Source organism: Nannobrachium achirus, assembly GCF_963921795.1.
Source record: "Nannobrachium achirus genome assembly, chromosome: 22".
Lineage (NCBI taxonomy): Eukaryota > Metazoa > Chordata > Actinopteri > Myctophiformes > Myctophidae > Nannobrachium > Nannobrachium achirus.
Genome location: NC_137829.1, coordinates 12,949,930 through 12,964,094, shown reverse-complemented (window position 1 = coordinate 12,964,094; position 14,165 = coordinate 12,949,930). Strand labels below are relative to the sequence as shown.

The 14,165-nt window shown below is 42.8% G+C and overlaps 1 protein-coding gene across 1 annotated transcript in view; it reads right to left on the bottom strand.

Annotated features, from left to right (window-relative positions):
* Positions 1 to 786: 786 nt before the first annotated feature.
* The window catches only part of sema5ba (sema domain, seven thrombospondin repeats (type 1 and type 1-like), transmembrane domain (TM) and short cytoplasmic domain, (semaphorin) 5Ba), a gene marked incomplete at its 5' end in the record, with an annotated part of 145,916 nt that continues 132,537 nt past the window's right edge, over positions 787 to 14,165 (bottom strand). The window contains 5 exons of the mRNA XM_080752503.1: positions 787 to 2,479; positions 6,744 to 6,949; positions 8,285 to 8,329; positions 10,943 to 11,080; positions 12,172 to 12,228. Coding sequence (XP_080608629.1) covers positions 2,303 to 2,479; positions 6,744 to 6,949; positions 8,285 to 8,329; positions 10,943 to 11,080; positions 12,172 to 12,228 — 623 coding nt within the window. The 3' untranslated portion in view covers positions 787 to 2,302. The remainder of the gene's footprint in view (positions 2,480 to 6,743; positions 6,950 to 8,284; positions 8,330 to 10,942; positions 11,081 to 12,171; positions 12,229 to 14,165) is intronic.

Here is a 14,165-nt window from a genome sequence, read left to right as displayed (position 1 = left end):
TCAGGGTCAGCAATGCGCTGCAGAAGGCTGTCTCTCCTATATACAGATAGAGCTCTCATTCATCTCGTGCGTTTTACAGTAGCTGAATCGACAGAAGCATTGTTGGGGTTAGCACTCATTTGAGCAGGCATAATAATAATAAAATATAGCTCAGCTGTGAAATGCCCTTTATAAACCAAGCTCTGACTATAAATAATGTTGTCTTCCCCCCAGGGATGGCTCGAGGCCATCCTTAACTTACATTGATTAACATTTCATATGTGGAACGCAGGGAAAAACAGTAGAATGCTGTGTCATCATCAGAAAGTGGAAAAGAAATGCACACATCCCCCCCTTAACAGCTCTCCTCATATATATATACTGTACTGTAGCAATATGTATGAAAGCATTTACATTGTACAAAATGCAGAGCTGGACCCCCTTGCACAGTCAAGCTCACAGGCACACAGACTCAAAAGTGATACAGTCCATGCGCGTACCTTCGTGCGTGCAAGCACACGCACGCGGACACATGCATGCACGGTGCGCACGCACACGGATACACACATTATGTCAATCCTCGCATTAGCATGCTTTAAAGCAAGCATGTTTTTTTTTATGTTACAAGAGGGGTCCTAATGATTTTCATTTTGTTACAGACTTTGTAGAAAATAAAATAAATGTGATCAACATTCACCTCTATGTGTATCCCCCCAGACACTTGTTAACACACAGTGGAAGACGAAACGGCTACCAAAATGCTCAAAATAAACATCAAAAATAAAAATAAATGTCGATTCAGTGACGTGGAGTTAATCAACTATGCTTTATTTGTCTTAACAAATACTTCCTATACGCTACTGCTCATTTGAGCATGAAACAAATAGTTTCCTCTTCATAAAAAAAAGAGGAGAAAAAAAAAACATTTAAAAAAAGGATCAAGGATCACTCTACTAGCTTATACTACCTTGTATCATCCTAGAAAACACACAGTCCAGTGGATCAGCACACTGGCCATATCTGATATGACCACTGAGCCATTTAGCACTCAGTAGAACCAGTGCATCTATTACAGGATCACAGAATCCCCATCCAGAGTCCTTGTCATCCTTAAAAAGTAGAAAACCGAAAACAAACAAACAAACCAAAAACAATCAAAGAAAATAAGAACAAGCCCCGTCCCTTCCCCTTCTATTGCATACAGGCACCCGAGGCATTCCCAAAGCTTTATGTACAGTGCACCGCTCCACGTAGACTGCATTTCCCACAAACCCCCACGGCTCCCCCTCATTCAGACTGTAGAGTTAATGTCCTCGCCCGTACGTACAACCAATGAGCCGTGAGACTTCGGCCATTTGTACGTACATTTAGCAGGTAGTTCTCTCCAAACCACGCACAGCCGCTGCACGCACGCGCATGTGTGTGTGTGCACGTATGCACGCGTGCATGGCGGAATGATGTGTAGTGTCCGTGTCACTCACTAGCTTCCAAGGTCCTACGTCACATAGTGACTGGTGTGCCGAACAAAAATGTCACTGGCTGCTGAGTTCGTTATCTTTTCGGCCGCGTGAAAAACAGAAAAAGGAGGAGAGAGCGGCCAACCCCGAGCAGCCGAGCCGATATTGATCTCTAATTTAATTGAGTATCGACTTCATTGAGCTCTCTTTTGTGGTATTCTTCTTCTCCTTTCTCTCTGCGCCAGAGCGAGGCGTGTAAAGATATGCCCCATTTGTTCCAGGCAACTGCTTGCGTTGTCTTGAAAGACTCATAAGTGTTCCTTCCAGACGAACGCGCAAGAACTGCGGAGGACGTCGCTCAGATCCACGGAAAAGTCTTCTTTTCAAATGTTCTGCTCTCGAGTGTCTCTGGACCGCTGCATGTATACAGCGCTGAAGGGATTCTGCTCGGCGCCGTAGTTTTCCATTGGATCTCCACAAAAAAAAGTACTTGTTTGAAAGTGCCCTGTCCGGTCAGACCCTTGTAATAATACAACCCTCAGCCAGTTACATAAGCGTGTGTCTCCAAAGCGGACACGGGGCGCGGGCACAGTTATTCAAACCGACACAGCCCCTCTCACCGCTCACTGGTGTATATAGCAGGTATGTCCCCTGAACACACAAACCCCAACCACACAGAGGAGACGACAGGAGCGCTGAGAGAGGAGAGGGGAGGCAGTGGGCTGTGAACCATTGTGATCCCGGCAGGTTCCAGAGTTCAGAGGATCATTACGGATGGGTTCGACTTATAGAGCTTGTGTTCCATTAGGGTACCGTGGGAGTAAACGAGGAGAGAGGGAGGTGCGGTCGGGGGCCGGGGCCCTGTCTCAGCTGTTGTTGCTGTTGTTGTAGGTCCTGCAGGGCGAGGGGGAGGAGTTGGGCTGGTAGTCGTACTTGCCCAGCGCCGTGGGGTAGTAGGTGGTGGTGTAGACGTTGGTCTGCTGCAGCGCTGACGGGTAGAAGTTGGACCTCTCATCTGGGAGGAGGTTGTTCTTGTTGAGCGTCTAGGAGGAGACACAGTGGAGGGAGATGAGAAAAGGGCTATAAGCAATTATTATCACTGTAATATTGTTGTTTTGTTTTCATGGTCACGTTAATCTTTTAGATGCATTTCATTTAACCCATTTAGGCCGGGTACGCATTATTACGCATTATTTTATGCTTAAACTATTAAAAAATAGCAGATCTGCTAGCTTGTTCCAGGGACATTTCAATCCTAAATAAGAGAAAAGCAGGGAAAGTTGTAAAATTCATAGATCCATGTATTTAATGATTTATACCATATTGATTTTATATGAGAGAGAAATCAACATTTTAGAGTGAAAAACTGCAGAGAGATGCAGTACACATCATACCCAACGTTGTACAAGCCAGCGTATGCATAATATACTAAATGTGACTTAAATACTTCCACAATCCTTGGAGGTTGGAGCAAGGGCACCGCGAGTGCATTCATAAGCAAGGCGGACCACTTTAACAAATTTAATTTAGAGCGTGTCATGCATAATCAATAAGCAAATTTACGACGTGCCATGAATTCACCGTAGGCCCCTTTAATAACAACAAGGCTAAAACACATTTCATCTCTAATGCAATCGCCGGATCTCGGGTAAAAGCCAGCATAAGGTGAAAGACTTTCCAGAGAAAAGCATTCTGTAATCCACCTGAACATCTCTGAAGCCGGACGGTTAATCTGGTTGGAGTCGGCGGAAATGCACAAAGGTGGCGATAACAAATTGGCATTGTTGAGAGGAGACCCTGCCAACACTCACTGCTCTAATGACACAGAGAGACACAGGTACCTCGCCCACTCCTCCTGGTTATTACAGTTAATGAGCACAGACTCTCAGAGGCAATCTGGTTGTGAGCGCCACAGCCCCTGCGATAAGATAATGCTGATGACAATAAGACGACAACAACTAGACTGGTACTGTCTCCTGTGGGCTCGCTGCCTGTGACATCATATTGACATTCGAGTCTGATGTTATATTGACGTCCGAATATGCCTCGTTATTTGCCTCTCCATTGACTTCTTCAAGTATAAAATTCGAGTTTAAGAAAGATTTGACACTTAAAAGTTTTCCAAAAAGCCCCTGCAGTTCCCAAAGAAGCTGGCCATTTTAAAGTTTGAATGAAGATTCTAGATAAAAGTATGATGGAGCTAGACCAGGCCAGAGAATATACGTATAATAATAAATAAATATGGAAACATGAGTGGGTGCTTCCCTACAGCAAGCCCACTAACTACAACAATAGGACTCAGTGGCATCACTTCAGCAAAAGCTAAGGTATGGCAACATGACTAGTGTACACCAGTCATGTTGCCATACCTTAGCAACAATTTATTTTAAGAAGTACATTTAATTTTTTCCCCTGGAGCCAAGGTATGGCAGCTGCCATACCTTGCCATACCTATTTGACGCCTCTGATAGGACTTCAGCAGTAGTAGAGGACTAAACATAGTCATCCCCAGTACTCCAGTCAAAGCATAGGATAGTCCTGGTCAAATATTACTCAACTACAAGTCAAATGTGTGCTTGAGTTTAAGTACATGCTTTTATAAATACTCGTTACAATTACAAATTAAATGCAGTGGAGACAAAAGTACAATATTTTATCTTTGAAATGTTGTGTTTTTTTTTATAATAATAATACAAAAGTAAAGTAAAGTACACATACTAACAAATGTATATATATATATATATATATATATATATATATATATATATATATATATATATATATATATATATATATATATATAGTCTACTTAAGTACAGTAGCACTCAAGTACTTGGTTATACTCAGCCTAGACAGTTCCCCCTCCTGGCCCCCAAACTGTGGAATAAACTCCCTGTCGCACTTAGAACTACAGACTCACTCCCTAGCTTCCGCAGTGGACTGAAGACTCATCTCTTCAGACTCCACCTGAAACCCATAGCACTTGTCTACCCTCGATGACCATACATGAAAGCTAGATAGCATTTTTAGGTTTTACAAAAAGCTTTTTACTGATTAGGTGCGTGGTCTACCTACGTTATTGTTTTCTAGATTGATATTCCTATGCATTTGTTGTATTGTTGATGTATTGAAGTATTATCTTGCTTATTATCTTGCTTATTATATTGATGTATTACCTGCTTATTGTAAGTCGCTCTGGATTAAGAGCGTCTACTAAATGCCTAAATTGTAAATTGTCCATCAACATCAGTAAGCTAGCATGAAGAAAGCGGGCTCTCTCTAACACCCAGTGAATGCCCGTTCTGGTTTGATACAGGTCAGGAGTTAAAGGGGAAGACCACCCATTTTCTATATTGAAATATGTCATTAATATACCTTAGAGGAGTTGTGTGGAAATAGAAAACAGTTTCCCCCTTCTGTGTTGCCTAGAACTGGAGGATTGATTTTGGGGGTTGTATTGTAAAGTACAATGTGTGATGTATGTCATCAAGTTGTACTTTACAATACAAACCCCAAAATCAATCCTCCAGTTCTAGGCAACACAGAAGAGGGGGAACTTTATTCTATTTCCACACAACTCCTCTAAGACATATTAATGACACAGTTCAATATTGAAAATGGATGGTCTTCCCGCAGGGGATCAGCGAGGATAAGCTGTCTTCAAATTAGCTCTGGTCCATTTGCGTAAGTGGAGTTCTCCCCAACGCTATGTTCATCTACCTCCGTATCTCCTTGGCAAAACCGCTTTCAACTGTCCACTGATACCTTTGGTTTGGTGAGGGGCGAAACAGTTTTTGTTATTTTCGGACCAGACGGCAGGGTTTTCCGGTTTTGCCACGGAGATACGGAGGTAGATAAATATAGCATTAGGGAGAACTCCACTAACGCTATGGAACAAAGCTATCTTAAAATCTACTGAGGATGATTTGTGTCAGCGCCTTATTATTGTAACAATCCTGTATGTATATGTTCAAGACTGATTTCCAAAAGTGTCAATAAATTGTCAATCAATGTGAGACAACTTTTATCCTCAGGTCGTCACTGGTGATGGAGAATATCACACAGATGTATAGTGTGGACAGCTTTTACTTGCAGATAAACAGGGAAGCGATTTGCTCAATAGCAGCCAATTGTGGTAGTTGCATGCCAAAAATGAAAGTGCTTCCAGTGACTGTTTTCTTGTGTTATGATGTGAATCCACGGTTGGACTTTTAATGAGAGGCCAAGGGCTGACCTGGGGTTTACCAACATAATGGAGCTCATTAATACAGACTAGGGCTGTGAGGATTTGGTGAATAAAGGGTACAGTAAGTAGGCTATGGGTCTATAGTTTATAGAGCAAAAACACTGAAGAGCGAATTGGAATATAAACTATCAGCAATTCATCTCAGGTAGTTACTGTTCAAATTGAAGTAAATGCATGAATACAAGTTCTAAATAAAACATGAATCGGATACACTGCCCTTGAATGTGAATGATACACTGTCAAGTACAAGGAAATATCCAGAGTGTTAGTTTAGCTCTGCAGAGTTAAGGCACCCGCTAACATGTTAATTCTGGTCATGCCCGAAGTCGTTTAGAGTTTTGGTTTCACATTTTTTATGGTGTTTTTGTTGAGAAACCGAATCCCCTTACGGCTCTGTTTGGAATTTCAAACTGTAACTTATGTGACGTCTGTGAGGCGCCATATCTTAGCCCTCAAGACCCTGTTGGCTAGACAGAAACATCACCCCTCCCTCACATGATAACTGGCTTAAAGAAATATCAGTATACATGTATTCAACCTGAAAAGACAAGATTCTCTCTTAAAAAACCCTCAATTCCTGTTTTCTTTTCTTTTTCAACCTGAAGTTGACAAATAAATAAGACCAATTTGTACCACTAAAAGTTCAACTGTACTTTCTTTACTTTTATCCTGTGTTTTTTTTTACTCCTCTCACGTGATGACATTGTGGGTTGCTTGGGGCACACATTGTTTATAACCTGTGATTGGATGGGCTGGGGGAGTTAGAAATGTGATTAATTGCATAGGCTTGTACTCCACGTTTTATTGCTTATTATTCCAAATCTATCAAGCTGGTAGCAAAACTCAATATTAAAAGAAAATGTATTACATTTTCTTTAAAAAAGGAGGAACAAAAAAGGAGGAACAATATACAATGGTGACAACAATAATCTAATAGCTGATGATAATAGCAGAATGTCTATTGTACATTTTCTGTTGCCTTGTATTTGAAAATAAGAAAGAAAGAAAGAAAGAAAGAGTCAAATGAACGTCATAGCATGCTTTGTTCTCCAGAAATCTACCTTGAACTCCATGGGTGTGTATTTCTCGTTCTTTGGTGTGGTGTTGCCCTTGTAGTTGAGGTGGTTGGGGGTGGTGGGGTGAATGACCGCCGACTCCTGGGAGGGCTTGTGGAAGCGCTGGCAGTACACATAGACCAGGAAGGACAGAAGCCCCGCCCCCAGGAAGCAGGACACGCCCGTGGCGATCAGGTGGATAGAGGTGAATGCTGGGGAAATGAAGGAGGCGATATATAAGAGGGTTAATAAAAGCAAAGGTGAATAAGTACATTTACACAAGAATTGTACTTTATGTACAATTGTGAGGCACACTTTACTTGAGTGTTTTTCTATTAGTTTTTTACACTGTTGCACAATCCACATTTTATCACTCCAAAATTTAACACATTTGTGCCGTCTCAGATTTAAGAAATACTGTAGATAAATTAACACTGAGGTTTTGCTTTGTGGCTTTATTTGGGTCCCACATAGTGATCTATTGGATCATTGTGACATTTGTAATTCAATGATTGATTTTTTGTTACAAGGGCTGACAGCATGTTTACAGCCAAACGTTTTGGAAACATTTGTCAAGTTTGAAAAGAAACAAATCAGATCAAGTTGTGAGCTGATGAAAAAAATTAGCTAATGTTAAAATTCAACTGGTCTTTGATTTTATTTATCAGACAAAAAAAGACATATGCTTACCATATGCACACAAAAATATACATACAAATAAACTTTTGTTTTTAGAAATCTCTAGTCTAGTCACATTGTTTCCCTCCCTCTACTTTAATACTTGTATACTTGTCATAAACAGTATATATATTTTTTATTACATATCGTTTCTGTCAGACAGAAAGCCATATTTCATCTTTTTAAGTCTATTCATAAATTAATGATGATGTTATACTGTCTGTCTTTTTAAGACACATGTCGTGCAAAAGCAGACGATCTACAAGCTGAAAACATAACAAGAGCTTGGGACAAATAACTTTTAAAACTTTGGAGTGCAGGTTATTTTTTACATTTCCTGAAAAGTAACGGTTTTGCACATTTCTGCCCTATAGCGACAGTACACATAACTATTCCATATTCATAACAGTCATTGGCGAACACAGCATCATGAACAGCCCTGCATCAGACATGATGTCATTTCAATGTGGCGTCTTTCCCTGAATATGCAGCGATAAGAGGCTCACTTCCCCAACAGTGCACGTCATAGTGCACAATCAAATCACCGGGTGTTAACTTAACAGCTGAGGTGTAAAGATAGACGCAAATGGAGCCGCGAGGGTCATTAAACGACATTTTCGGTGAATGGGTGAAAGACAAAGAGACCGACGCACATGGTAATGCACACGCACATGTGTGAGAACGAGCACACGACACACATTTATGGAAAAGCACAAACGCCAAAATAACTTGTATATACACAGCGTATACAGTACACGTACACACACACACACACACACACACACACACACACACACACACACACACACACACACACACACGCACACACACACACACACACACACACACACGGCTGTAAATCCACTTACCTCCGCACTGCTGGTCCTTATCAAAGCCAGATGCAGGGAGAATGACTGCAGAGGGGAAAGGAACACAGGGTCAGACACATACATGCATGCATGCACGTGCACACACGTGCGCACATACACACACATACGTACGCGCGCACACACACACACACACACACACACACAACAGTGACGGGGGGTGGGTGTGAGACACGCAGACAGAATGACAGAACCACGCAATGATTAACATGACCTGTGGTTTGGATGTCGTTTTGAAAGCTCTCCGGAGGTGGAGGAGAGGGGGGCGGGGCTTTGACAACAACAGAGAGAATTCCAAACTTTTCGTTGGGAGCCCGACGAAAGCAAGTGGAGAAATGAAAAAGGGAAGAGCGATGCGTTCCTTGTTTTGACCTTTGTTAAGGGCAGAGGCTGCCGATGCAGAGATGATCATTTACAGCTGAAACACGTCCCCATCCTCCATCGTTTGGGGGCCAAGGAGAGGTGTGTGTGTGTGTGTGTGTGTGTGTGTGTGTGTGTGTGTGTGCGCGCGCGTGCGTGCGTGCGTGCGTGCGTGTGTGTGTGTCGGTGTGTGTCGGTGTGTGTGTGTGTCGGTGTGTAACCGGGCAGCATTTTAATTCAGGCACAGCCATTCCCTGATTAAATTTTTTTGGGGGGGGGAGTTATTCCTCCTCCTATAACACACCCCTCCCGTGCAATGCATGAAACCTTAAAAGTCTTGTCGTCTTGTCCAAATTCACGATAAAATGAGATGTGATGCGGTGTTTTGAGTCTTGTGACATGCCATTAATATTAATTTGCTGCGGTCCGGAGCCGTTAGTATTCCTAGCATGGTGAGTCTGACGCGATCTGGCTGCAAAAAGATCTTTAAAAATGATATATCTGCATAACAAGGTCCATTCGTGCAAACCTGGAGCATGGCTTCCTTGTCTGGGCAGGGGTCATGAATACGTCCGTACTTGTCAAATGTGACCGTGGCAAGACTTGTCCTTGTCCGTGGCAAATACTAGATTTAGTTTTTACACACCATTATAATGTGATTACTTTGATCAATTACTGGATGTCAAGTCTCCAGGTTTTATTCAGAAAATGTATGACACTGATTTACTATGACACAATAGCATATGAGTCCACGATGCTAGCACTAGTGGTTCTCAAATGTTTTATTTGCAAGGACCCTCTTAACTCTGAGAGTTACAGACCTGTCAGAGTTACAGACCTGTTATGGTCATTCAGGGCTGTGTTTCTGGTAATATTAGTGTCCACTCATTTAGCATGTCTGTGGCAAAAAATTGCAATTTTTACAAAAATGTCTACTAGGCCTTCTAAATCAGTGGTTCTCACACTTTCAATATTTTTCAACAATATATGTTAAAGAAATTGCTGATGTACAAGCTCGCAGCTGTGAGCTTATGTGCTATCTAAAACGACACAGATGGTTTCCCTTTTCTTTTTAAAGGAATACCCCAAATGGCATTTCTTTTTAGCAATTACATTCCCTGTGAAACCTTGAAGCCTTGAGGCTGTTTACACCGGACGTGTTATAAAAAGTTACGTTTGAGAGAAAACGTGGTGTTTTGAAGCGACAAAGACACGGACGTGATACAGTACTCATTATACTCCGAGCAGATCTGTGTCGGGGTGCATAACAGATATTTTTGATATACAAGCTCTTAACACATCGGGTGCCCACGTGGTGTCTACAAGTCAATCTCTTTGATGTCGCTGGAGGCCCACGACGCGTTTGACGCGTTTTACAGTAAACTATACTGTACTGTAGCTACTGCACTTGGCTGCCGCGGTGATGAAACAAACTCCATTTCCCAACATGCAGCGCGCAATTACGTCATCCGGACGCGCTGTGTGTCTCGTTGACTTCCTGTCTAACGGCTGCACAAAAACGTGGTTTTCTCCTAATCTAGCTTTTAAATCACTTTCATTTCAAAACGGCAGCCTCTTCTACCTGCCATAACACAAACAATGTGGCTTAGAAATGATAAAAAACGGTCCTGACTGAAAGAAAAGATTTTCGCGAAATAAACAGGACATACTCCGATTACATTTACTCGGATTACTTTTCTCGCCAGTACTCTCGCCGGTAGGTAGAATGACGCGTTGCCATGGGCACCAGCAACACACACACGTCATACATCCGGGCACTCGATGTGTTAATCCTTGACCTCTATTTTCTTCAATTCATCAAGTATTCTCTTTGTTTTGGGATTGTTCAATCGCTGCAAAGGAATGTGACACAAACAGAAAATCTCCCTGAATTCAGGGCTTGCACAAGGCGAGTAATTGATTGCTGGAAAAAAGGTCATCTAGGGGTGCAGCGTTCATTTAAATAAGTAAAAAAGAGAGGGGGAAAAACACGTTTTTGATAATTAGAAAGTAGTTTTTAGTGCCAGCGGATGACTGTGTGTGTGTGTGTGTGTGTGTGTGTGTGTGTGTGTGTGTGTGTGTGTGTGTGTGTGTGTGTGTGTGTGTGTGTGTGTGTGTGTGTGCGTGTGAGTGTACACGTAACGTGCATCTGCGTGCAATTGTGTCTGTGTGCACGCAGCCAAGTGCGTCCGTGTGTCTGTGTACAAGACAGCGACTGCGGTGCTGAGAATGATAATGACTTGCACAGAGGGCGACCCAGCGTGTGTATAAGTGACTAACCAGGTATCTCGTTACAGTCTCGGCGCTGAGTGGCGTTCCCCACGCAGGGGGCGGAGCCCTGGGAGCCGCACAGCCGGCTGCGCATCTGCAGTCCCGAATCGTCACAGGCCGACCACAGAGACCAGGCCATCCAGCCACCTGGATCACACACACACGCACAAGCGCGCGCACACACACACACACACACACACACACACACACACACACACACACACACACACACACACACACACACACACACACACACACACACACACACACACACACACACACACACACACACACACACACACACACACACACACACACACACACACGCAGGGGAAAACATTGTTGTCAGGTGGAAACCTTGTATGTCCAAAACCGTTCATTTCGTATTCATCACTTTAAACATGATTTAAAACTAGTGAAAATAGCCGATCTGCAAGCACACAACACCTTGCGGTGCGAGGCGTTGTGTGCTTGTAGATCGGCTATTTTCACTAGTTTTATGCGACAGTCTTGTATGGCGAAGCAGGGCTTTACTTTGCCAAAAAAACATACACATTTGAAACTTGGAGATACAAGGTTTCTGCCCGAAAGTGACAAAATACAAAAGTAACACATTATCGAGTCAGTACAAAGCCAGACACCCATGACCCTGCCCGCCCAACTACAACTCAGACAGTATGAAACCCCTGGAAACACACAACTCGGCCACCCAAGCTGTAAAACACGTGAAGATGAATGGGAGGGGGGGGGGGGGGGGGGGGGGGGGGAGGCTGTGGCCACACAAACAGTCCTGGCCAGCTATACACGGTACAAGCACACCGACGAGCGCTTGTTGTTGTGAGGTAAACAGCGTCGGGTGGATAAACCCGTGGAGAGTTTGTTTAGTGCATAGTGGAGATATTTGTCTCCCGAGCCAAGCTTTAGTGTTGTATCCCCGCAGCAAGTGCCTGGGCAGTAAACAAAGGCTGATTCTCAAGAGTAAAAAAAAGAAGAAGAAAACAAAAAAGAAAAGTCCTAATTCTAAGTTCAAATCGCGCACCAGCTGCACTCTTTGGAGTTGGACTTGAGTGAGCGAGCGCAGGCTGGTTGAATGGAAGTAAGAAAGGAACGGTTCCAATATTAAAGGTGTTTTAGACAGCAAAGAAATGTTTAGTAGTGGCAGGAGAAGATTTCTTTCTGTGCATTAGTTTCTTTCTTGGGGGTTATTGTTTTTGTTATTTTAGGCCAACTTCTTTTACCTTTCCTACCAGTCTGGAACTCACTGACAGGCTGCCAAGTCTCCACCATCTGCTCAACTTTCACCACACACCCATCTTTGGAAACACACACATACCGTCTCAAACCCCCACCGGCGTTTTTAAACCCATTTAGACTTGAACTCAAATCTGTGCCACTTTAGATTTGAACCACTTTAACCATTATGTTATGCTTTAACTATTAAAAAATAGCAGATATACAAGCTCACAGTGCGAGCCTGTAGATCTGCTATTTTTGAAAAATCATTTGTGCAAGCCATGGAATATTTTTTACCCGATCCTATAAATGTCTTCTAAATCCTTCTTCTAAATCAGTGGTTCTCAAACTTTTTCATGTCAGTGGACCCCCAAAATTACATGTATTTGGCCGCGGACCCTCATCTCAAAATATGTCGTTCCAGGGACCACCCAGATGCAAATATTTGAGTTACAAATGTTCGCTTTTAAAAAGATACATTCAAAGTCTTCAGACTATATTCAAATTCAAAATCACTAAAGCATTAAATAATTCTAGGCCCTAAATGGGTTAATGCACACTTTAATTGCTCCATTCATTTCCATTTATTTGTGTCACCGAGCCCGAGCCGCGTCACTCGGCTGTGGAGTCGGTGGAGGAGGACTCTGGGGACTCCTCTTTAGCATTCTGTCCCACCGGTCCTCTGCTGCCGTCCTCCGTTTACTGCAGGACTCTTTAATCAAACCATCTGTGACAGCAGCATCAGATAGACTGACTGACAGGCTGGGCCCGCAGCCAAGTTACACATGCACTGGAAGGGTGCTTTTTTTACTTAAGACAAAGTATCAATACTGCAATGTAGAAATACTCTGTTAGGCTGCGCCCACACCAAAGTACCTATGAGAGTGGATTCCCCGTACCGCCAATGCATTTCAATGGGAATGGAGCGTTTTTTTGCTAAAATCCTCTACTGGCATGAAACCGCTCCATTCTCATTGAAATGCATTAGCGGAATGGAGATTCCACTCTCATAGGTACTTTGGTGTGGGTGCAGCCTTACAAGTAGAAGTCCGGAATTCAAACTTTACTTGAGTAAAAGTACAAATGTATTGGTATAAAAATGTACTTAAAAGTAACAAAAGTAGAAAGTAGAATGTCCCGTTTTAACAAGTTTTCAAACACATAAAATGTACAAAAAATCTTTTGAAAATAGCCAAAGTAGATTTTCAAATGGCCGAAATGTATATAGAGCTGAAGTGGTTACTGTATATTTTGTAATAATAGTCAAAATCTACAAAGTAACTAGTAACTAAAATTTTCAAATAATTGTAGTGGAGTAAAAGCACAACATTTGCCTCTGAAATGTAGTGGAGTAGAAGTAAAATCGAAAATTGGAAGTACTCCAGTAAAGTAAAAGTACCTCAAAATTGTACTTAGTTACCTTACACAGGGGGTCCGGGACCCCTAGGGGGTCCTCAGAGTTACTACAGGGGGGGCCGCCAAATCCTTGTGTGATAGGATCATTATTTTTAAATGAACAACTTGAACCCTTGCATCCCTATACTCTTGAGGAGAACTTTAGAAAACGTTGAAGACCCCTGCCTTACACCACTGGGGGGTAGAGGTTGAGTAGCAAAAAAGGACCCCAATAGAGGTAACCGACATCGTCAATAAACGAGCAGCAGGGGTCATTAGCGCGCAGGACAGTCAATCCATGTGGGGGCGCTGCGTCAAACAGCGAAAACATTAACCTGATGAGGGGGGGTCTGATTAGCATCAGGGCGAATGGCAGAGAGAAAAAGCCATTTACCTTTTCCTTTGTCTGTAATTAGGCAGCGAGGCTGACGGAGAGCATTATGTCCCCCTGTGAGTGACAGCCGGGCTAATTTGAAATGAACGGCGGCTTGGGGAAGGGAGGGAGGTTAAGGGGAAACAACCGCTCGGATCTGGCATCTCATTCCTCTTCTGAAGTCACAATTAATAGTGTTATGTGTGCGGCGCGTGTGTGCATGCGTGCAAA